Here is a 24374-nt window from a genome sequence, read left to right as displayed (position 1 = left end):
TAATTGTCAACTCATAATGTCTTTCATGGATACAAGCATCGGATTAACTTTTCATAAATGTATACAAGCATCGGATTAACTTTCATGGATGAACTAGAACAATTTCCCACACTTTAGGGGTCAAACTGAAAAAACTAAATCTTGAGGTTCATTTTGAGACTTTACCTGAGTTACGTATGCAAACCGCAAATTTAATAATTTCCGCTCCCAGTTCGCCGCTGCTCGAGTCGTGCCTATATATAAATAAAGTGGGAAAACGCGCCAACCTTTTCATCTCCGGTCACCACTACCGTACACTCAGCTCCCTTACTCACTCGACGCAGCAATGGCGGATTCACCATCTCGCAACGACGATCAGAATCTCCTCCTTCCTCTAGAGGCCGAGTCGCAGCTCTCATCTCTCGTTTACGGTTCGTGCTCCTTCCCTCGGTACAGTTGCGCGTAAATCTGTCACAAATACGTAGCGATGTAGATCGGAGCGTCCACGCTAACGTGGATACGATCGGTTTCTGCAATTCGATCGGAGATTTATGTTGATTTGAAGGCGTGTGCTAAGTGAACGTGATCGATTCTTGTTAGAATTTTGTCCTTCTCTGCACATCAGTGAGAAATGAAGGCGGAAATTGAGCGTTGATAGGTGAGGAGATCAATGGAATATTGCTCTGTGTATAGTGTCTGCATTACATGAAAATCTCGATATGATCTGTTTATCGTACATCAAGTGAAGATTGCATGAGGAGTTACTCTTTCTGGATGCATTATTACGGGAGATACCGCATCTGCTCGCATAACTTGACTTGTTCTTGCAAGCTCTGCTTCTCCGAAAGTTATTCTCATGAAATGCCTGAATGGTTGATGGACTCTAAGGAGCAGATGATGCGATTTCCTTGTGAACTCGAATTGCAAGGATGCTTATATTCTTTCCAAATCGTAGTGATATTCTGATGGAGTTTTTCTGATTGTCCTTTACCTGACCACTCTCTCGTGATGCTGCAGATATGTCACAGCAGGTGCAGACAGTAATGGAAAACATGCTTAAGATGACTAAGTGAGTCCTTTTCAAAATTTTTGTGAGCATATTGTGATTCGTACATTGGTATGAACTTTTAAGTTGCTTTAAAAACTGCTGATGCTCGTATTTTTTCTTATACTGTGAACATTGTTCAGTGAGATAGATCAAAGCTCCAATGGCATCATTGAAGATATCGAGAAATGCAGGGACTCTGCTCTTGAGAGGAAGAGAAATCTGGAGGAACAGAAGGAAAGATTCCAAAAGGCTGCTTTTACCGTTATAGACATGCTCAACAACAGAAATTAACAGATGTAAGCTTCACATTTTGCTTTCACTTTCTTCGCTTCAAATACACGAAATACTAGACGATTGTTTCCAGGTGTTTTCAGCAGAAGTATGATACATTTCGAAATTATGCTCCTAGCTTACATTTTGTCCTTTCCATGGGTCAATGCATCATTGTAGTTTGTGGAATTCTCCCATGATGCATTGCTTCATTTTCTGCCGTTGGAAAGCATCATCTAGTGTTCAGTACACTCAGTTTAATTTAAAAGATATACAGATGATCATTCTCTCTCAAAACATCCAAATCTTCCACTTTGGATCCTTCAGCCATGAGAATTGTAGTTCCTTTTTTGCCAAACTTCTTCTCTGCAATCACCAGATTTAATTGAATTTGCTGATGTCAGATTTATAACTTTAGGAGCCACATTTTCTAAAAGGACTCCACCATTCACAGAAAACTGCATCTTCAATACATCAAGAATTCATAAATGGCTTGCTCATCTCGTTTATTTCCCAACATGCTAAAGACAAATTATTGGTTGCATTGGAAGTTGGAACAACAGCGTGTAAACCTGCGCGATTAATTTTGTCCTTGCAATTGTTGTAATTACTGTAATTTATATTATATGCTACCTGAGATTTTACCAATCTAGGTCTGCCTGAATAATGAGTCATTGGTGTAATCTACTAATCTTAAATCAAAACATTTCATAGATTGTATTTATGTGAAAAGTAGATAGGATATCAGTCCAAGTAGTGATCTGTCTTAGGTCATTGAGAACATGCTTTAGTAAGAACATTGAAACTGTGTAACCTTTTGATGAGTAATAGGAGAAATGCATTCCAGAGCATAGTACCTGCAATTTCCAAAAGGTCTTCTACAGAGCTAGGCAAATGTATTAGTTTTCCAGCAGAGTCACCTTCCATATCGTTTTCATTGGGATGATGTCCATGAATAATCACCCTAATGGGAAGTGTGTCTGACAATGGAGTTGATGTGTTTTTTGTTTCTGCAAAATGTCAGGAGCTTAGTTAATAGTTGAAGTCCGCCTGAATCATTGAGGTGGTGTTTAGTAAGCATAACCATTATCTTTAAGATCTGCCGTGCCTTCTGTCTCATATAAAGATCACTACTTCATGTCATGAAAAAAATATGCATGTAAATCGATATTTCCTGAGGATGTATGAAGTGATATCTATTGTTACATGTATATAGTTTAGTCATCAGATCATACTGATTGAGGAATTTATTTGCTTTTTGCAGTACTATGACATGCAACTGATTTGTACGGCGATAGGATGGCATTTTTTGGGTCTTCGGTTATCATTTAGCAAGCTCAGTGCATGTTTGTGCCTGCTATCATCAAATCAGCAAGCTTGCAAGTGCCATGCATTGAGTGGCTTAGTATAGTTTAGACGAAAACAAGATTTACCATTCCCATCTTCATTTCCACTTATGTTGCCGTCATGCTGCTGTTCTTCATTTGATAACATACGCTGTAGGAGCAAAGGAATTGTGAGAAACATCACACATGGTTATATACATCTAGTATGGAAGCTTGCGCTGTAATTTCTCTGAATCAGAAAAATATATGTAACCGCTGAAATTTAAAGTAATGCTTCATTTAAAAGATTTACCTCGATGTCAATATCACCCAGTGTTTCCGTTAGGAATGCAATCTCCTCTACCACCTCTTGTTTCAAGCCCTTCAAGTACTGTCAAAACATATATAAAAATGAGAATAAAAAATATTGCCAAGTTACAAATGTGTAAAGAAAGAAAATTTAGGTGGATTTCTACATCGGATGTGGTACATTTTGCTTTAAGCAACCAAATAACTTGTTTCTTATACTTGAAGCTATTTCTTTCTTTCTTTCGATTATATGGGCATAATCTTGCGACTAAAGCAGTCTTAGGCTTATGATTGGTGGGATTGCTTCACGTCTTCTACACGAAACATGGCACGATATGAAATGCAAGAGAGTGTGATCGAACCTGAATGAAGTTGCAAATGATTTTCTTTCCATCAGGGCTATGAGGTTGCACCATTTGCTTGAAATGATGATGACTGATACGGACAACTTGGGAGAGCCTTTTAGTCCTTACCGTAAAAGGCTGGGGGATATTGAAAATCACCCCAATTTCTCCCACCATTTCCGACGACCCTAGTTTTGTCAATTGCTGCAAAACTTGCACGCAGTCAGTTATCGAGAAGTTAATTAGTTTCACGATACAAAATTTGAGTCTCCATCTTTTTTAGTTATTCTCCTCATGTACGATCGAAAAACATGACTCCACCAAAGAGACCTACTGTATTTCATTGTGGCTCAATATTTATGTTTATCAATCTTGTCCCACATACTACCATATTAAGATGCAGTATAAAGAATAGGTGAATAGGTTTCTTCTTAACTCCTACAGGCTACTGCTTTTACGCATGCCGGCTTAAGCAATTCTTTGAAGTCATCTTGATCTGGGTTGCTAAGCCGTCATAAATTTGCAGATTGCCACTAGCAGATTGACATAAACCTAGCATGAAAGCTTAACGGACTCGATGTTTGATTCTCTTACAAATTTGCAACAGAGGTTTTCTCCTGAGATTATTCCTGACTAGATCGCTTTCTGCAGATCCCTTATCTCTTCTGTTTTACCTTTGGTTGGGGTAAAAGTTTCAGTTCTTCTAGAGTACGAACTCTGAACTAAACAAGTACGTTGAGTAGGAGGCATGGGATGCTTGTATTTACCTGCTCCATCCCATTCTTGTAAGTTAGGATATCCTGCAATTTCAGTTATCTATCAGATTTTGCTCCCTGGTATGCATAGGCTCTATATACGAAATCGAAGAGGAATCGTACCACTGCTCCAGACACTATAATGTAGAAATCCGTTGGGATCTCATTTTGCAAGATGATTTCAACCTTAGGTGGAAAATATTCTGCTTTCATCTCTGCTACCTGTTCATGCAGCAAATGCTTGATAGTGTTAGTGCTTCTCCAGTTTTTATGCCGAAATGCATATACATGGAGCAAGGAAAGTAGCAAATGTGATATACGGAAGCTAATTATTATCATTTTATTTGATAATGACTTTTGAAATCTTTGTACTGCAAATTGCTCAGTTTATGCTTATCGATGGTAAGACAAATAGAGTCACGTGGAAGGAAAATGGTTTACCAGTTGGACGATTAGATCCACGGAGACTCCTTTGAATAGGTAGGCATTTTCGACTCTGTTACGGAAGAGATGTTGGGCGATGCTTGTTCTGATAGCCTTTGGTAGATCCTCAAGCACTTCTTCCTGTTGCAATTCAGCCGTCTTGAATTTGAGTTGCATATGTGCCAGCATTTGCTCTTTCAGGCCTTCCGGGAGTCTGTTCTTGCTCGCATAACGCAGTATCTCATTGATAGCATCCCTCTGGAGAGGCCATTTTCATTCATTAATAGTTTAATTCTGCTAGATATTCAGCACCGATAAATTGCTGTTTGAGAAGATACTGGAAACTTTCTGTGCGTACAAAATGTACTCGCTAGTTCAGGTATGAAATTTCCATTTCGATTGTTGATGTTTATGTCCAGTTTTTATTATGCGTCGTGTCTTCTTACTTGTATAGCTTAATTGTCGAATAGCAGGAATGCATTTGAAAGCACTTTAGTCAAAAAAACGCGAGCAACATCTGAATTGCAGAATCGATGAGGTCAGTTTTTAGATTTTTACATGCATGTTTTCTTTTCTAATTTTTAGAGTCTCCTCTATTGTTCTTCCCATTTCAGATATCTGTGTCTCGTATCGACTTTCTCCGTGTAGATATGTCTTTTCTTCTGAAAGTTCAGGAAATTTACTTGAAAACAAATGTATCTTGACAAAGATTAAGACCCATTATCTATGCACAAATAAACTGGTGCAACAGAACCATTACCATCGCGAAGGTCCGAATGGCGCTGTGGACGATGAGATTCGTCATGTTACCGATCAAGTAAGCTGTGAGGCCGATATTGAACAGCATATAGATCATGTTAAAGATCTTCTCTCCCGTGTTAACAGCATGCAGGTCTCCATAGCCGACCGTCGCGAGAGTGACAATAGACCAGTACATGGAATAGGTGTATCCCAACCAAATGCTTCTATCCTCGAAACCAGATACCTGACTCCCTATCCATGTGTTTTCTGCTTTTTTGTGGTGTGTTGCTAGCCAAAAGTAGAAACAACCAGCTGAGTGAACTGCAAATAGTGTAACCTGCAAGAGATAATGAAAAAAAAAAAGAATCCGTTTCGCCATTAATATATTATGGTGGCTTCATTGAGCAGATTTATGCATTTAGATCGGCGGGGTAAGGGGCCTTTCTCGAATTTCAATTGCTACATGGACAATATACTACGGTAATTGGTTAGCAATGGTCTTAAAAGTTTTGAATGTTCGGTATCTAGGATCGTAGTACTTACACATATGAGCTTGCAGCATCTTGTCCAGAAGTAGCTAAAGCGAGTATCTTTCTCTAGCCTGGAGATCAAGAGAGCTTAGTTCAATATAGAGGTCTGATTTCATTGCAAAGCTTAGGAGTATGTCGTGACGACAAAATCGGAGAAATGATGATCTATTGTTGGATGATCTGTCCCTTGACTTCATCTCGTTTGTATTGTAAGGAGGTTTACCTTGAGAAGAGCTCACTGACCCGCCTGAGACGCCATAGCCTAAGCAAGTTGAGGAAGCCGAAGACATCACCCTTGTCCCTCTTCCCGGTGAAGATTCTATATATCGTCTGAAATGGAAGGGTTGATGCAACATCCATGGGGAACCATACCTTGGCGAGATACCTGTGACAGAAAATTTCACCCAATCAGGAAAATGGAGGCTTCAATTTATCAGGTACGAATAGTCGATTGTTAACATAGATCGTTATATTCCGTGCTTTGGAAAGAATTGCGTATAGGCACCTCTCCGTTTCTTTAATTTCCTTCCAGCATCGATCCACAAAACAAAGAGTAAAACTTAAGTTCTTCTGTTTCCATGTTTTCGAAGACGAGTCTGCACGGCAAGTTTTTCTTGCCGTGGATGGTGTGATAAAGTCTAGTGCTTATCAACAAAATAAGAATGGCTAATCCACTCTTTGTCACTTCCACGCGGTATGCCACGGATCAACTGTGTTTGGTCCTTTACACGAGCAGCTGATATATGTTTCCCGCACTGTTCAGCTTCAGCAGTTTGATAAATATGCTACATTCAGCCAACCATACTTATCGGATCAGAAAGATGTAGTCGTTTTGCAAGACTCGCATCCTACACCCCATTTATTTCCCTAAATGGACGTAGGAATCATTTTATAATCCTTTCCATGTGACTAATACCCTATTTTGTGGGACCTTGCTTGTTGAGGAAAAGGCAAAACTGAGATCCCCAAGGCTTTAGGGTTGTCCTGTCTCATGTGACGGATGATAAACATTTGCTGCCTTAGATCAGTTCCCTTGTCTGTTCTCCTCTCTTCTCCCACACGAGGAATTGCCGATAAGTAAATGACAGACATCTTTTCATTAGAATGGTTAGTTAATGTTGTTAATCAAACAGCAATGTCTCTCGTCGTAGTCGGAAATTTGTTTACCTTAGATTAGTAGAAAGATAGCCAGATCTCTAATGAGAGATAGATGGGGTAATATTTTAGGACAGAGCCAGAGGGCATTACCGGGCTGCAATCTTCTTGCGGTCATCTACGAGGAGGTAGGTTGACTTGTCCAAGTAAGCCACGAAGAATGTTAGGACTATGTCGACAGCGAAGAAGCCATCTACTACCAAATCCATGATCATGAGCGGCCCTGTTGAGACCTTTCTGAAAGCTAGCTCAAACGGCGATGCCCATGCCGAGTACACCACCAGTACCACCAGAAAAGTTTGCCATATTCTGGACAAGATTCACAAAGTAAATGACTGTTGAGAGTAGGAGTTAGAACTCTCAGCAATTGATCACGCAGTAAGTCACGAACCAAAAGAAAAGAAAAAAGAAGAAGCTTTGTGAACTTTTTCAAAGTAAACACCTCGGATCGGTTTGATTTCGATATTTTGCATTCTAAATGATATACTACTGATAACCCTTTATCGATTAAAATTGCGTATGCTCATTAACGGAAAAACAAAGGTTGGAAAGAAAAAAATGTAAGGTGCTATAACAATAATAAGTTAGACCGATGGAAATTGTGTTTGCAAGTTCTTGCTTGTTTTTCCCTTCCAAGCTACTGTTAAAGACAGAATATAAGGGTGAATACGGAGTTATGATTTCGACGTACCGATATCTCCTATCATATGGAGCAATCACATATTTCTTAAGCTGCAGGTAGTTCTCATTGACCACAGTACCGAAAGCAGGCAAGAGGCTGCTGGAAACAGATGCCAAGTTCTTCATCTCACCGCTCGAGTGCCTCCGGAACAGCAGAGGAAGTGGGGACCTCGTTTCAGACATCGAGCACTTCAAAAATCCAAACCACGGGCACGTTTACTTAATTTCAACCGGAATAAAACTGAGAGCAGAGACAGGAGAGGTAAGGTAAGGCTCTTCATCAACTCCTTTCCTAATACAGTTTCTGTTGATCCATGTGCATACATATATATACATTATATATAAATAATATAGAATTACTACATAACTGGGTTCGTACTTTCTGGTGGAGGTGAAATGGAGCTTTCGGTGATCAGTCAGTCAGTGTTAGGTTTAAAATTAAAACGACATTGTCTTCAAGAAAATATATATTAGATTTATCGGGTAGAATCCGCGACACCCCGAACTGCTGACCGTTCGAGGACACGGGAGCCCCCGAAAGTCAGAAATCAAGAGGGATATATATAGTATTGGGAAATATTATAAGCTCTTGCATGCACGTTTACCGTCTCTCGTTCTAGCTCTAGCTCCTTGACTTTCATATATATTCGACCTTTTAAAACATGCATTATGGAACTGGTGGGACCCTCCTCTCGTCACCTCTGCGATGACGGTGGACCCTCCGCTCCCGATGTTGTTACTTCAAGGAATGTCACTTTTCAGCATGCATCGGCCTGACTCCTTGTGAGATCAGTTCAATTCATAAAGGTTATCGAAAGTAAGCTCCCGTCACTGAGAAATGTTAGCTGACCGAACCCGTGGAACGAAACGTTACATTCCACAGAGCAGGTAAAAATTATTTAATTACTTTTAAACCGTGGAACCTCTGGTCAGGTTTCTTTTTAAGTATGCCCCTTGCTTCAAATCTGAGATTCATTCTCACGTCCAACGTTGACTCTTTTGAGGGGACCTCCCATAAAGCACATGATATGTGACGTTTTTGCCAATTTGAAAATAATATATCATTGAATCCTCCCCTTTTCGTGCCCTCTTGATTGGCTCATCATTACACTCAAAACTTTAAAATAAAATGGATCGTTGAAAAAGAAATTGTTATAAGATTGGGATGCAACTGACATTCATCTCTGACTTTTGCCTGGTAGTTTGATCCTAACCGGTCGACATCCGATATTAAACACCCCGCAACTTATCACTGATTAGGTTGTTTCCGACTGACTGTCCGGATAAGGCAAAGGGAAAGGATCCCGAGTCGTAAATGTTAAGGACACATCTAATGAACCAAGTGATCGCGATATCCTTTGATTACAGTGACAATCATTCATGTACCGTGTATCTGTACTTTTATAAAACCCCCTTGATGGTTATGGCATGGACTGCTCTAACGAACCTCCCGTCCTCTAGATCTAGCCTGGTCGGGGCTGAGATGTGATGGGAACTTTATCGCAGTAACAGCTTCCTGGGAATCCTCGATCTTGGACCAAGGGGGCAACTTGTTACATAATGCCCAGCCCCTTGTGCATTATTGAGCATGTCCTGATGTGTTAAAGTAATAAGATTGTGTCATATCGAGGGAACGTTGACTTTTTGTGGATTTTTTTTTTATTTTTTTTTTCAGATGGCAAGATTTTGTTTTTCCATTTAAGGAAAGGACTTTGGCCCAGATCCAGTTGACCAACAAAGCGGATAAAGGAATTAATTTAGATGGACTGACACTTCTTATCCTCAGAGGTCATTTGACTTCGATAATTTGGGATGGAAAATCATGTTTTCCTAAGAGGCAATGTAACGCATTCACTATTCATACCGCAAGCACCTCGTGTCTTGTTTGTCGAGACCCAAGCATCTAACGACTCATTGGAGATCGGAAGCACCTCATGTCTTGTCTGTCGCCAAACTTTTATCACCATACTGCAAGAGCTCTTGCCCTTTTGCAGCACCCGATACACGGCATGAATTTATCTTTGGCTTGAGTTAGATTTCCGCTTGTTGGATGCCGAACATATAATACTTGAAGCACGCATCAATTCAAACGTTTGGGCTTTTGCCCATACGGGGCTTTGACTGCAAATAGGGGTCCTCTAGAGAGGCGCAAGCCCGACTGAAATACTCATTAAGAAAAATTGTCGGAAGATTAAGGCAACAAAGGGTCAGGATGGCCGAGTGGTCTAAGGCGCCAGACTCAAGTTCTGGTCCTCGAAAGAGGGCGTGGGTTCAAATCCCACTTCTGACATCTTCTTTTCCTTTTTTGTTTTATTATTATTATTATGATCATCATAATCCACAAGGAAGGAAGTAAAAAAAAATCAAAAATAAAATTAGTTGGTATCGCGGAAACTTTTTGCCAATTAGAGCATATAGCATATGAACGAATATAAATCCATAAAAAAAGGTATGTAAAAAATTATGTACCCTGTCGAGTACATATAGTAAAAAATTATGAGTGCGGGATGAAAGAAATAAATCATGATTATAAACAAAATATTTAGTACTATTTTGTAGTGAAAATGCAAAATAAAAATAAAAAAAATAATGTATGTATTGAGACATTGGAGAGGCAAGGCAATCCAAGGCAATATGCGTAGATGTGCATGAAAAATACGTAGATTTTCTTTTCACTTTAAGAAAATTTTAATTATATATAGCTTTACGTACAAATAATATAAACAAAAAAATCTTGAGATAGTAGAAAGCGCCGCTACGTCAAATTATTAAACTTTCATCTCTACGCAGAATTGATCTTCTAATTTCAGTTCAAATTTTTTTTACTGTATTAAACTTGCCTTATATTCAACAAAATCGTTCTTCGATGAGATAGGGAGTAAACTGTGAAGAGTCGAATAGTTGAGGTGCTATTCCATAATTATACCTTTTTTATTACTCCTGTATTACCCTCTCTCCAGGAATGTTGATTTTGATCAGTTCGGACGCTATTATTAAAGCTGAGGGACACGACCCGCTAAGAAGTAAGAACAGAAGGAAACATGGCCACCGCTAATGGCACCGGAACCGGCGGCAGAGATGCCCGGAGGAGGCGGATCGTGGACAGGGGATCCGACCGCTTGGCCCTCATCACCGGCCGGATCCAAACCCTACCGTCGCCTCCCCCCACTTCCCCGCCCGACGCCCCACCTCCCGACCAGCCTCATCTCCCTGGCGGTACTCTCTCTCTCTCTCTTCCCCTCTCTGCGTAGAAATTCATGGACGTGCGCTTGTGTGTGTTAGATCCCGTTACGTTTCTTTCATTGGATAGCCGATATGCGGCCGTGGTGTAGGTAGCTTGGTATTGTAAGCGGGCAATGGGTTTCTGCATTACGGAATTCGAGTCTTCGACGGGAAAAAGGAATCCTGAATCCTTCGGTTTCTTGTCGACGAAAAAGGCAAGCCGGAGCAGCCTTTCGTTTTGTGCTCAAGGGGAAAGGATGAAGGTGGCAGTTGTAGCTTTGATTCATGTTTGTATGGCGAAACTATCAGTTAGAAGCATGCGAAAATCGCAGCTTCAGAATTAATCATAATTCCGCTATTGGGAAGGAAGTATGTCAAGATTCGAAATTTGCGATTGACGTGTGTGCGAGGTTCATTTGCACGCCACAACTGTTTGATTGGAGGCCCCATCATAACATGGGATGAAGGGATCTTATTCCTCTTGGCGACAAACTTTTTTTCTCAACTTGGTTCGGGGAAATGGTGAGATAAGGGGAAGTTTTGAGTAACTTGGAACGGCATGTTTTTGGTGAGGGACGGGGCTGGTTTCTTTATGTTCTGTGGTGAATGCAGGGGATCGCATTCTTTTTGGTTTCGAAACCATCTTTGCAAGTTTTCATTTTGAGTCTCTTAGGCCAATTGAAACGAAAAGACAGAAAATTCCTTCTTATGAACTCTGTCATTTTAGCTTGCCTTGCTTGAAGCTTGAACTTTTGTCTAGATTCAAACGATTTTCTCTTTTGGACTTAGGAGTTCTTTTCTCTTAGCCCTCTCACTACATCGCCTACGTATGGATTAGCTTTTGGTTTCACTTATCGAGTGAATATCTGTGATTCGTGAATTGGAGAGACAAATCAATTTGGGGTAAAAGGGGAAGCCCAGCTAGCAATGAAGTCCTGAAGATACCTTATGACAGGCTTTAACTTAAATTTGTAAATTCTTCTTTGGTTTTCTTCCTCTAACTTCTTATATTTTGTACAGGCTCTCACCACAGAGAAGATAAACTTGCCGAGACTCTGTTACCAAAACTTGAGTCTGCTTTTGATACCCCCGAGGCTTCGCTGTTGAAACATGATTCTAGTAGTGGATACCCTATTGAAGACACTTCAGAGGCTCCCGCTTTCGAGGGTCAGACAGGCACTGATACCAGTGGATTGCCTAATGTGGAAGTGGGTCCGAAGTCTGAGACACCTTCCGCGAGTCTCAGTGCATCTGCCCCTTCCTCAGGCAACGTGCATCCGTCTAATCTGCCAGCAAATCTCCTGAAATTTATTAACCCGGGTCAAATAAGTTCTGCAATAGCAACTTCCACTAGTACACGCCTCCTATGTTCTGTGATATGGGGACTTCTTGTGGTCTTATCAAGCATAGGCTTTCCAATACTAGGCAGCTGGATCATCAGGAGCATGCTGACGTTTCGGCCCCTATATCTTCTCCTGCTCACCAATGTGACAATCGTTGCCGCCTGTATCATGTCCCATAAACAACCAGGTCATGACAGGCCTACAAGAGAAGAAAACAGGAATCCTTCAAACGATGAGAGTGGTTGGGTCAATCATGTCGGGACCAGTTTAGAGTTGGGTTTCTTGTTGATGAAGGTTCTCGATGCAATAGTAATGGACTGCAGCCTCTATGCAGTAGTCGTAGTCTCTGGCTTATCCTTTTTCGGGAAGTTCCTCTAGTTGATTTGATTGCTTTGATCTTAAGTTTAGCTGGCCCGATTTTCCCTCGAGGATACATAGACTTGTGAGGTTCGGGTTCTCTGCACCAAACTATCATCTAGGTCATTGAACTTACTCGATGAGTTCATTTCTTTTTTGTACTCCACTTTTGGTCTTGACAATGTATTGAATATGTCTTCTGTACCCCTAACGTCTGCCCTCCCTCCCCTCCTCCCCCCCCCCCCCCCCCCCCCCCCCCCCCCCCCCCCCCCTCGAAATAATACACTTTGCTATCTCTTCTTCGTAAAGGCAAATTGCAAGGAGCCTTATTCCTACGTGCAGATTACCGTACATCTCTGCTTAAATCCCGATTTTTCCGATGTCTCTCTGCTTCTAATAGATCCGTAGTTCCTACAGAAGATTCACATCACAGGGCAAGAGTGATTTTTGCAGTTCCCCTCATGAAAACTGGAGTATATCAACCCTCCGGTCATTCAATAACTCCAGGTCCAAATGTGAATATGTCGATCGGATAGCAAGGTAAAAACGATTCGGTTATCTCTCGTCCGATTATATCCATTCGATTGGAACTGCCTATGTTTTGTACCGGTCCCATCCAGCTCAACTCACGTATCCTAAACTCGAACTGGTTCAGCTCAACTCACGTGTCCTAAACTCGAACGATTATAACTTTTAACCGTTCTAACTTCGTAGAATATGAACACCCCATTTGGTTTTAAGATCTTATTTTAAGATTTTAACTCTAATAACTCTACTTACTACACAACAAAAATCAACTCTTTCTATTAAAAAAGGTGAGCCCCATATATAAATTCACATACAACTCCATTATATTCAATTCAATTTTTAATATAAATTCTTTCAACTATTCATTACTTTTTTAACAATCAACAACAACATCATTACACAATCATCACTTTCTTTTAACTATTTATTATTTTTTCATTTTTTTCTCATAATTCAACGACATAATCATTATAACACAATTAAAATCAAAACTCAATTCTATTTAACTCTGAAACCAAACACACCAGTAAAGTCTCATATTTGCCCCCAAAAAAAAAACAAAAGGAATATATATTTATACGTGATTATTTCTGTTCATCATCCGGCGAAATTTGAGAGATTCCGACGACATAATTACCTCATTATGTCTCCATGATCAGACCTTATCATGGACCACAGCATCGAATCTTCTCCCGCCCATAGTTTCCCACTTCCCACACATATAAAAGCCCCATCAATCAATCAAATCCGACCAAATTCAAAACCAGCCGCCACAAAGACGTCCCGCCGCCACGCTCCACTTCCATCTCCGCTTGAGAGAGAGAGCGAGAGTGATGCAGAGCCTGCAGGAGAAGGCCTCCGAGTGGAGCGGCGTTGACTTGACCGACGCGTTCGCCATCGACTCCACCAATCTCTTCCAGAGACTCGGCCTCCAGGCCTTCATCAACCTCTCCACCAATTTCTACACTCGGTACTGCTCGATTTCTTCTTCCCATGCTCCGCGATCGGATTCCTTAGCCGTTCCTTTCCGTGCCTGAATTTCAATCTGTCTTGTTCGATGGAAAGTCCGATTGATCGGAAATGTGTAATGCTTTGCTCCGGTGACCGGAATATTCGGGCGAGATTAGAGATTGATCATTGTTTTCGGGATGTTAATACTTAATTTGAGATGCGGGATTCTCGGATTAAGGCCAGTGAAATGAAAACTGTCGGATCAAATGGTAATTGGGATGATTCGGGTACTCGAACTTTCGAGTTGCTGTTGCTTCGGATTGCATATGGAGTTAATTTGTTCGGGTAAAGCTGATGAAAGTTTCGGGCTTTTTCTCCAGGGTCTACGATGACGATGAGGAGTGGTTCCGATCGATTTTCGCAGGCTCGAAGAAAGAAGACGCTATTCAGAACCAGTACGAGTTCTTCGTGCAGAGGATGGGAGGCCCCCCGCTGTACTCTCAAAGGAAAGGTAGAAGTTCTTCTCAGTTTATGTTTTTTCGGGATTGGATCGTATGCTTGGTCTTGTAAACTCTGGACCTTCCCGTTTTCGTTTTCTTGGATAACACGAAAGCTATCGTAATCGGTGTCATATTACGATTCCTAAGACGACTTTGGTTATTCCGGTTAAGAGATGAAAATTGTTGTGTTTTTTTTTTGGTGGAAGAAAAGAAAAAACTGGAATGATTCTTTGCAACCAATTGCTGAGGTTTCCCTATGGGTGTCATTTCTGCACTTCTTCAGGCCTATGATCTCTCCACCGCACAATATCTTGAATCTCGTCCATTCTAATGAGTGAGCTCAAGAAACTGGACAAGCTTCAATTCGGAACTTGGAATTATTGTCAAAGTTTTTTTATGAACGGCAAGCTTCTGTTAATGTGAACTACCGAATGAGAGCACTAGTTCCAGTCCCTACTGATCTAATAAGCAACTCAAGCTTGTCGAAATCAAGGGCAGGCGAAGGTAGGGAAAGTCGTTTTCCTTCCCTTGTCTGCAGTAAAACCACTTGAGATGATCGCCTTTCCCTCCTGATCTGATCCCTTCTCCTTCACTCATTACCTCCATTCCCATTCCTTCCCCGGTTTATCATCTCTGGAATGGAAACGACCTTCATGTAAAACAATGAACCTTCACTTAACGCTGTGCAATGTTTGCTTTTCCTTTTGCAGGTCATCCCGCACTGATTGGACGCCACAGACCATTTCCCGTGACACATCAGGCCGCAGAAAGGTGGCTACACCACATGCAACAAGCACTAGACAGCACCCCGGAGATCGACCCGGACTCAAAGACTAAAATGATGAACTTTTTCAGGTAACAAACAAGAACCTTCAGATAAGCCTCCTCGCACACCAGCATTTCCATTAAGTTTCTCAGCACATCCTCTTTGAATTTCGATTTTGATGATATATAATTTTCCCGAGCTTGCAGGCACACGGCATTCTTTCTCGTGGCAGGGGACCAGCTGAAGAATCAGAGCCAGCAGGCTCCTAATTGTAAGCATGCCACCAGCAAATAGTCCTCCGCAGAACTTCCTGGCTTTTATCGGACATCACAGCAGAAATCTATGAATCCTTCTTAGTACTTCTTCCTTGGATTTAGGAAGAACTAACGTTACATAATTGTTCAAGAAGAATACCCTCAACAGCTTGTTCATTGCCACCAATAACACGGGCTGTTTATTTCTCCTCCCGAGTCTCTCTCGCTGTGTTAAAGATGGTCTTCGAGTGATGTAGACACCTTTTACAAATTGATCAAGGAAAAATAAAAGGTCGGGGGCGGCAAGGATTAGTTAGCGCCTCGGATCTTCAATCTCGGTATATGTAATACTAGACCGATACCCGTAACTAATAACAAAACAATCTTGGACATGCCCTAATGTGGCATTCCAAGGAATTGAGTATGCTTACCAAATATAGTAATGTTTATTTTTCTAATATAAAAAATAGTAATTCTGCATTCAAATTGGGCTGAATTTGCAAAACCGAGTATCGGCCCGGTCCACGATTAGATCCAGTTATGTAGCTGCAAGCCCTGCTTATCATCATCTCGGATTCGGAACATCCGCGGTTCACCGTGGGCTGCAACGATTCAGGTTCACTGCAACTGGTTCGTGTTGTTCCGCGACTTATGTTCACACTCCTTGTAAGGATTTCTCGACTTAACTAGCTATGGATAGACTCACGTTTAACCTTTTAAACCTTAGCCTCTGCTATTGAAGGGACCCGTCCAATCCCCTATGACCATCGTACACATAAACTTTTATGTTACGGATTCGTATCATAAAAAATTGATCTGCCGGTCTTAGAAGATGGATAAGACAGAACGGGGAGAGCACTGGTAAAGTAAAAGGATGCACAAAGCTCCAAGCTTTACATGTTTTCGAGGGTCTGCTTCTTCTTCTTTCTTTTTTTTTTTGTCCTTTTCTTGTCGTGATTTCGTCCATGCCTTTACCTCGAAGATCATTTTTTGGTGAATAGCCTCGAAGACCGTAACAAGCCATTAGAAAGGTCAAAACCCCATTTCCCATTAAGACATGCACAAATGAAGATTTGTCTTTGTTTTTTCTTTTCTTTTTTTTTTTCAAAAGATTTGTCTTAGTCGACAAATATATATATATATATATATAATAAACCTCTAAAGCTTACATGTTTTCTTATGGTTCTAATAAATATTCAAGTTCAGCAGTTGCGTGCTCGGAAATTTCAAAAGAATTAGGTTGAGTTTGATTGAATGTAGTCAAGCTCGGTGGCTCCGGACCAAGGCACGAGCAGTCCATAGCCATCCTAGTTCCTTGGCCGGGTCCGAGCCACATTGCAGCCGATGACAGAGGATTGACCAGCATCTTGGACTTGGACCACAGTACTCCTGGATGTACTTCCTCAGGTTTGATCGAGCCACCACTCAATTTCCCACGACCCTGACATGTTGTTACGTCTCCATATCCAATCTAAGTAGAAGTCTAAATCTCGAAAACACATGCGTCGACATCACCGGATTGGTTATCGGACCTACCTGTATGATGATTCCTGTTCCATGTATGACTATGTAATAGCATTAGCATGGATAATCTTCTAGAGAGGAAAATAAAAAGGAGAAATATTCTTTTGACTTTTTCCCTCTCATTTTATATGTTGTTTTTGCATAAAATTAAGCCTTACAGTTGATGCGTCAATTCTCTGTGGGTACTAAAACTAATAAATCTTCAATCACTAGACATGGTGCAATGGATAAATCGATCGATGAATTGCTGTTAGTGGATGAGAGGTTCAAAATCCATTGTAAATGCTCTGTAGTCAGAGTAAGTCGGTGTTCAAGTAAAATTTAATTTTATTGAATGGCTAAGAATATCTTGTGATTTTCGCCAGAAAATATGTGTAAATCTGCCAATAGGACTTTCAAATGAAACAGCTACACTCACTGCAACATCTTTTCTTCTTCTTCTATTTTCCCTTTTATTACTTCAAATTGTTTATATTTTTCATTTTTCCAGCCGAAGTTTCTGAAAATTCTTGAATTTGAAGAAGAAATGAGGAAGAGGGGAATATTCATTTGCATTTAGACGATGCACATTACATCCAAATCAGACACAAAATCGAACTCCGAAAGAAGTTACGTGCAACATGAATTTTGTATCAATCGGAGCGCGCCATAGAGAACTTCGGTTTTTGCTTTTCCCAAATCACCAGCCCGGCAGTGCTCCACCCTATCTAATGTGGTTCCAGCACCCGAAGAACTAATCAATCCATCAGCAGATGATGCCTCCGGCTAATCGAGGAGGGATCCGCAAAACGGGCCGAGAAGGACATGCGGTTCCACCCGGACCCGTGATCGAAATTCTGCAAGTACTCTGTCGGGTCATAGGAACCATGAGCACTGCTACTAGAATTACAATTGGCAGCACTGCTTTCAGCAACTTTCTTGATCTTATTGACCACTCCTCCTTTGAATCTCTTCCACAGCAGCCGCCAACCCTGCGGCGGCCTCCGGCGGCCATCCCCCGAGCAGCTCCGGCCCAAGTAGATGGTCTCCATCCTCGTCTCCCAAGACTTCCCGAACCCCATCCTCGAACTGATGAACGGTTTATAGAACTAGAGAGATCAGAGCAGAGGAATTCAAGGCAAATTTGAAGAAGTAAGGGAGACATGTCTATATATACATGTGTATATATGTTTTATATATTATATATTATGTATAGCATGCCAATGTGGAAATGAATTTATGATTAAGCAAGGGAAATTGAGAATTAGATGCTAACAAATTAATTGACTTGGTTCTACTCGAGGCCCTCGTTCAGATGCCATGTAACACAAATTTCAAACTTGGCGCACTTAAGGAAGAGAAGTTACACTTTTGCCCTTTGCTTTGATAAATTATCGGTTGAGCATTTGGCTCTAGTCTCGTTCAATTTCAGTCCAACTTCGACTCGAGGAATGAGAGAGCTATGTCTCTTATGCTTCCTTTGGGTTTGAATGCCGCACTTGCTGTTCGCGGAGTTGTTATGTATGAATCTTTCGATCGTGACGGTGCGGTTCGCCCGCGAAATGTCCGACGTGCGATCCGATTAGATTCAGCGTGGAGGGGTAATAATGTAATTAGGCCGGGATTTGGTGGCTTGAAGGTGGGGTTCGAAGTAATTCAGATATCTGTGCGTATAAAATAGTCAAAAGTGTGACTCGGCGGCCGAAAGAATCCCTCCGTCTGTCAGAGGCCTCACTCTGTCATTTCCGAAATTAATCAAAAATAATAATTAATAAAATCGAACGAAAAATAGACACTATCGTTGCACATGGTAATGAAATTAAGTTTAATTTAATTTGACTTTATTTGATTTGAGGAGATAAAAATAAGATTATTTTAAAAAGTATGTGATAATTTAAAGAAGAAAATATAAAAGCAATGATTGTATTTATCTGAAATTGGAGAAAAAAATGTTAAAATTAAAAAAAAATGTTGGATAGCTGAAAAAATTTAATATAAAATTAATTAGAAAAAATAAGAGAGATAATTTGAAAAAAAATAAAAAATAATGATTATATTTTTAAATATAAAGTTAAATTTGATTTTGTTGACAAACATTCGCTAATTACATGGCTTAATAACTATAATTAATTTGTGAGAAATGAACTAGACATCGTTCAATTATTCGATAAGACGGGATAAATGGCAGCAGCACGATCCAGAAATTCTCTTGCCGGAGGAGACAGATTGTAGTTTGTCAAGTTAGCGTCGAGTCCGTGTTTGTTTTTAATGAAAGAACCTTACGAGGTAGCGTGTCGCGATCGAAGAATTGACAGAACAACTATTGTCTTAATCATAACACAATAATGCTGAATGATTTAGCAGCAAAATATTTGACTCAAACTGCCTTAACTTCGATGCATTAAGAATACACATAATTAGTACCGAACCAGTTGACAGCCGAATAGATACACGCGATCGGAAGCCAAACCCACCCGAGAGATCGACCCTAGGACGTTCCACAATCACCAAATCCTCCGCGGTTTTGGTCGGATCTGGACGTCCTATGTTAACAGCGAAGGAACACGTCCCGTAAATGAACCAAGACTAACAAACATTCAGCGAAATTGACTACCCGACATTACCAAAATTTCGACTGACCCCTTTGGTGCCTTACTTACGAGCGTAGGTCACGGACCTGAGCCTCATGTACACATCCGAGCAAGAGTGGGCATAGTCTGACATGGCTCTGAAAAGCTCTGGGAGGCGGATCTTGAGGCTCCCGAGCGACTTCTCTCGGACTTGGATGCAGTGCCTTTGGTGGGCCTCTGCTTCTTCCTCCCACCTCTTTTTCAAGCTCTCTACAGCCGCCTGCCGCTCCACAACAGGATCGTTGGGGTTCCCGGTCCCCTCTTCCCCGACCTCAGATCCCTTCCTCTGCATATACTTCTGGTACCAGTCCTCGAAGGCTTGGTTCTTCCTCATAAACTCCTTCCTTGCCTCCTCGCACCTCTCCTTCAACTTCATCTCCTCCTCCTGGTGGTCCACGATCGTCTTTACCACGGCGGCAAAGGAGTTGATGGCAGACTTAGCGAGCTCATCGGGGAGCTTCTCTAGGAGGTCGTGCCAAGAGTGGAGCAGGGCCTGGATTGGGGGGTTCTGTGCTCGAGGCGGGGATGAGATCTTCTCCTTGAGGGAGCTCTCAATAGGGATGAGGTTCAGCTTGAGCCAACCGCTCAAGGCCCGCACGTATTGCTTTTGGTGGATCATGAGCTTCTCAAACTGGGACACCCAGTCGAGTACGATCCTGTGGAGCTGGACCGTCCGCTCATGGTGGTGCCTTGTGGTCTCAAGAGGAGCATGTGAGATGTCGAGGGACTTGAGGTCGTTCACAATCTTTTGTTGTGTATCATGGTGAAAGTACATGCTTTCCCACATTTTGGCCATCCTGTATATTGAACAGTGTAATGCGCAAATTATTCAATTGTCATTCGAAGGGTTGGAATCGAAAAATTTTAAAAATTTCCAAAATAAAAAGGAATATTTTAAAAATTTCCCGAGTAATGGAAAAACTTACCCATCGACAAGGGAAGCCAGCTTCGGGTACAGCTGCTCATCGCGAATGTGATTGATCTCGGAGGCAGTTGAGTCCATGGATTGCATATCGACAATGTATCTCGTGTGCAGATGACTCACAGCTGCTTTAGTTTTCTCTAAGGACTCAGTGCTCACCGCACGTTTCTTCTGCTTGTTCAGCAGAGAAACCTTCCTTTGATACTCGAGCTTCATGAGCTCACCTTGCTGCAAGAAAGGAGATGAATTAAAACACAGAAAAAGTGAAAATCTCAGCACATTGGAGTAGCTTAACCTTTCTTGCATTTCTTAGGAAGATAAGACGCAGAAAACTGGAAAATTAATAGTGATTTCCTGGAATCAAATTGACAGTTGTCGCAAATCCTTGGGACAGTCTTCAACAACTTCTACTACACAAGCTATCAATTCTGAGTTTTCTCCAAGATTCTCAAATTGATCATCTTGCCCAAGATTAAAATCCAAAGCCTTGGAGAGAATGAAAAATGGGCACGTATCCATACCTTCACTTCGTCATACAGCTTTTTCTCCCATGCCAACAGCTTGTCGAGAATGGTGGCATGAGTTTCGTATTCATCTGCATCAAAATCATCTTTACCACCATCACCATTCGAAAAGCCCCTGAATGACTTGTTCCATGTAATTACCCGCATCACTCTTGCAGAATGATCGATATGCCCTGCATAAGAAATAACCAGCATGAACAGACCATAAACGGTTAAATGTGTATAATCACCAATTTCTATCAACGCCGACGTCTTTAAGGTACAAATACGAACGTACAAGACAAACCATTTTTAAAGGTACAAACAGGAATAGGATACCCAAGAAAATTCAAACTATTAAGCAAAGATTGAATTGATACGATTTCTTTTGCCTTTTGAATGGGAGAACAAATAAACCTCCAATTATGCTTTCTCCCACCAATAATTAAAGTTGCCATCCCTCGTCATAATAGCTATAGTACCATCCCACCACTACCACCATAAAGGATCCGTAGACTCAGAAGCATCAATTTATTGGATATTATTACAGCCCTATGATTCCGACTCTGTCCCCTGACTTCAGACACTATCTAGCAATATTTCATCCAACAATCATTCAAAGCTTAGTAGGCCCCACTACAGCCATCAGAGTCAGCTCTTGTTGCCATTCTCTCAATTGATGCACTTCCAATCTATATTGCACTATAAACCAGGAGCTATGCCTATTGAAAAAGTGCTATGTACTAAATTCCCATATAATTAGCATCATTGGATCACTTCTTGCTTACTTGCAAACCTCTATCCAACAGCTGGAATTGGGCCACAGCTGTTCTATGTCGACAAAACAGTCGAAAGATTACCAATTTCTGATGCAGCCGGTATTGCAAAACTTCAGCAGCACAGAGGCTCTGAATACGAACTTTGTGTCGAATATTAACAAGTTACGGGAATGTCTAAGTGAAGTTCTAAATAAGGGTCAAGAGGCTCGTTAGTCAAGAGTTCAGGTGAAAACATAATTACTTTAAACTTTCGAGTCCTATGCTTTTGTCCACCATTCAGTATGCTGATCAAAGCAATGCTAACTAATTGCACACCTAATCATCACCCAAATCAGTTGAATTTAGATACAATCTATCCACAAACAGAATCTTGTGTTCCGAAACCAAATTACCTCGATTGTCGGCGAAGTTCGAGTGATAATGGAGACGAGTGGCCTCGAGCATCTTCGAGACCTCCTGTGCACTTTCAGATGCCTTCAGGAAGTGATCATCAATGTCCCCCAGCAACTTCACCAGGGTAATGCCGGGAACCACTGCCACTTTCCCAACCCTCCGGAGATCGGCCGGAGCCGTCTTGGAGTGTTCAATATGGACACTCTCCACCCTCTCTTCCACCACTTTCTCCGGAGTCTTTGGTTCCTCTTCAGGCTCATTGGCTCTGACCCCATTGCCCGCGCTACCTACTTCCCGAAACCTGTCATTCTCAACTTCATTATGCAAGTTCCGATCTTTCATTACCTCCGTCTCCTCCTCCTCCTCCTCCTCCTCCTCATCTTCCTCCTCAGGGCCACCCAAGGTGGGGCCCGGCATGTTGTCCACCATGAAGAAGTAATCCCAGGCCATTCCCTTGGACTCGGGCATTGGCGGCACCTGATTGTTATCGGCTCCCCTCAAGGGCGGTGCCGCCACCTCCTCGTGGACCTTACCACCACCACCACCACCACCTGACACATTCCTACTGGCACGATTAACCCTACGAGGCCGGTGTAAATGCTCCACCTTTGCTCCTCCCTCATTCTCCTCATCCTCCTCCAGTATCGTCCCTGAGGCTGGCCCGTCCGCAGGCATGCCAGGCCTCCTCGGGCCGGAGAACTCCGGCAAGCTCACAGCACGCTGAAGGGGGCTCGGAGAGAAGTTAGGCAGCGGAGGGGGCGGCGGAGGTAGGCTGTCCATGGGCGGGGGAGGCGGCGGAGGCGGGGCAGCATGGTGGTGGTCAGGCGCCGCCTCCCCGTGGAGGGCAGCACTCGGGTAGCTCTGCTCGGACTCCCCATGGCCGTAGTCGCTGAGGGCGGCGCCGGTGTTCTTGAGGGCCATGGCATAGCCCGTGTGGCCGGCGGCGAAGGCGTTCCGGGCAGTGACCGCCTCCTTCATGAGGTTCCTCCGGTCCTTGCAGCGGGAGACGGACTCCTCATTGTCTATCCTCGACTGGGCACAACCCATTCCCTCCCTCCTCAACTGTGTTCCCTCTTCCTGAGCTTCAAAGGCACAGCCTGCAACGTGGGTCGAGCTCCAGCGGCTCCCTCACATCAAGATTCAGCTCAGATCAAGAAAAAGGTTGGATTTTTGAGCTGGGTTTTGCAGCAAGAAGAAGAATACGGCCAAGGATTCGGACAGAGAGGAGAACAATAAGAGTGTGAGTGAGCAGAGGCCAGAGAGAGAGAGAGAGAGAGAGAGAAGGAGCAGAGCAGGTGGTGTTTTCTTCTGGGGACACCATGTGAGCAGCAGCAGCAGTAGCGAAGGGGAGTAGGGGTCTCTGTTTTTGTTTTTGTTTTTGTTTTTTTTTTTCTTTTTTTCCGCTTTTTCCCGTTAATTGTCATTATCGAAATAATATGTTTGATTTTGAGCTAAACGGTCACATTTTTTGAGGCGGTACGACGACGTTCGAGGAGCCATAGGACCATTAAGTCATATAAAGTGGAAAAAATAGGGGTCCACCCATATGGGCAAAATAATTACCGGGTTATAATTTATTTTTGTCTTTATTTGAGTTTTTTTTTCTTTTTTCTCGCTTAAAAATTAAAAAATTTTCACACGGGACGTGGATGTAGAGAAATGGGGTAAAATTCTTCATATGAAGGACAGGGAAACAAACAGAAGAGAGACATGGACATCGATTTTTTTGGTTGATTAGAGAGGGCTTCCTAGGCAATGAACAACTTTCATCAATTGGGTAAAAGTTGAAAGGACTGGAATCCACCAAGAAAGGGGAATATCGTGAAAGCGAGCCCGAGGAAAAGCTCGGCATGGGTAGATGAACTTTAAAGTGTCGATAGAGTTGCAGTAAATGACCGAACGTCCGTTGTTAATAGTTTTTCATTGTTTCATTTAAACACGGTGAATTTATCGGTTTTTTTTCGATACGTAATTGTGAGAAATTACTTGTTAATAGTTTCTCGTATAACCAGCCTGGCTGGGAAAGGGGGAGCGCTTGAGGTTGTGCATAAAAATATACGTAACATGGGTCTCGCCATGCTGTGGCTGAAATTTCAGCCGCTCCAAGTGCGAAACTTGGAGGACAACATTTTCGTACAAGTGCAAAGAGATCTCGTATAAGTT

The 24374-nt window shown here is 42.0% G+C and overlaps 5 protein-coding genes and 1 non-coding gene across 6 annotated transcripts; 4 read left to right on the top strand and 2 right to left on the bottom strand.

Annotated features, from left to right (window-relative positions):
• Positions 1-255: 255 nt before the first annotated feature.
• LOC116215881 lies at positions 256-2935 on the top strand. Its single transcript, XM_031551685.1, has 4 exons — positions 256-410; positions 997-1048; positions 1168-1323; positions 2562-2935. Exons 1-3 carry the CDS (start codon positions 326-328, stop codon positions 1316-1318), a joined length of 288 nt encoding a protein of 95 aa, XP_031407545.1. The 5' UTR covers positions 256-325; the 3' UTR covers positions 1319-1323; positions 2562-2935.
• On the bottom strand, positions 1395-7849 carry LOC116215880 (potassium channel KAT3). Its single transcript, XM_031551684.1, has 13 exons — positions 7571-7849; positions 6973-7188; positions 5948-6109; positions 5738-5795; positions 5214-5531; positions 4472-4711; positions 4154-4252; positions 4043-4075; positions 3294-3479; positions 2936-3013; positions 2731-2794; positions 2155-2307; positions 1395-1663 (listed from the first exon to the last, which is right to left on the bottom strand). Exons 1-13 carry the CDS (start codon positions 7741-7743, stop codon positions 1560-1562), a joined length of 1884 nt encoding a protein of 627 aa, XP_031407544.1. The 5' UTR covers positions 7744-7849; the 3' UTR covers positions 1395-1559.
• A 1917-nt stretch (positions 7850-9766) lies between these two features.
• TRNAL-CAA lies at positions 9767-9850 on the top strand. The gene has a single exon. It is a non-coding gene; the product is annotated as a tRNA-Leu (tRNA).
• Positions 9851-10531: 681 nt separating this feature from the next.
• Positions 10532-12686, top strand: LOC116189529. The gene is made up of 2 exons (XM_031519225.1): positions 10532-10776; positions 11803-12686. Exons 1-2 carry the CDS (start codon positions 10602-10604, stop codon positions 12501-12503), a joined length of 876 nt encoding a protein of 291 aa, XP_031375085.1. The 5' UTR covers positions 10532-10601; the 3' UTR covers positions 12504-12686.
• A 1068-nt stretch (positions 12687-13754) lies between these two features.
• LOC116189603 (two-on-two hemoglobin-3) lies at positions 13755-15905 on the top strand. Its single transcript, XM_031519323.1, has 4 exons — positions 13755-13980; positions 14342-14472; positions 15172-15316; positions 15434-15905. The coding sequence occupies exons 1-4, from the start codon at positions 13844-13846 to the stop codon at positions 15519-15521; spliced, it is 501 nt and encodes a 166-aa protein (XP_031375183.1). The 5' UTR covers positions 13755-13843; the 3' UTR covers positions 15522-15905.
• Positions 15906-19340: 3435 nt separating this feature from the next.
• LOC116188573 (protein ROLLING AND ERECT LEAF 2) lies at positions 19341-23549 on the bottom strand. Its single transcript, XM_031518019.1, has 4 exons — positions 22211-23549; positions 21058-21233; positions 20541-20764; positions 19341-20411 (listed from the first exon to the last, which is right to left on the bottom strand). The coding sequence occupies exons 1-4, from the start codon at positions 23256-23258 to the stop codon at positions 19637-19639; spliced, it is 2223 nt and encodes a 740-aa protein (XP_031373879.1). The 5' UTR covers positions 23259-23549; the 3' UTR covers positions 19341-19636.
• Between the last annotated feature and the right edge of the window lie 825 nt (positions 23550-24374).

Source organism: Punica granatum, chromosome 8, assembly GCF_007655135.1.
Source record: "Punica granatum isolate Tunisia-2019 chromosome 8, ASM765513v2, whole genome shotgun sequence".
In the NCBI taxonomy this organism is placed as follows: Eukaryota; Viridiplantae; Streptophyta; class Magnoliopsida; order Myrtales; family Lythraceae; genus Punica; species Punica granatum.
The sequence above is the reverse complement of the archived record's forward strand: the minus strand, read 5'-3'. Positions and strand labels throughout refer to the sequence as shown.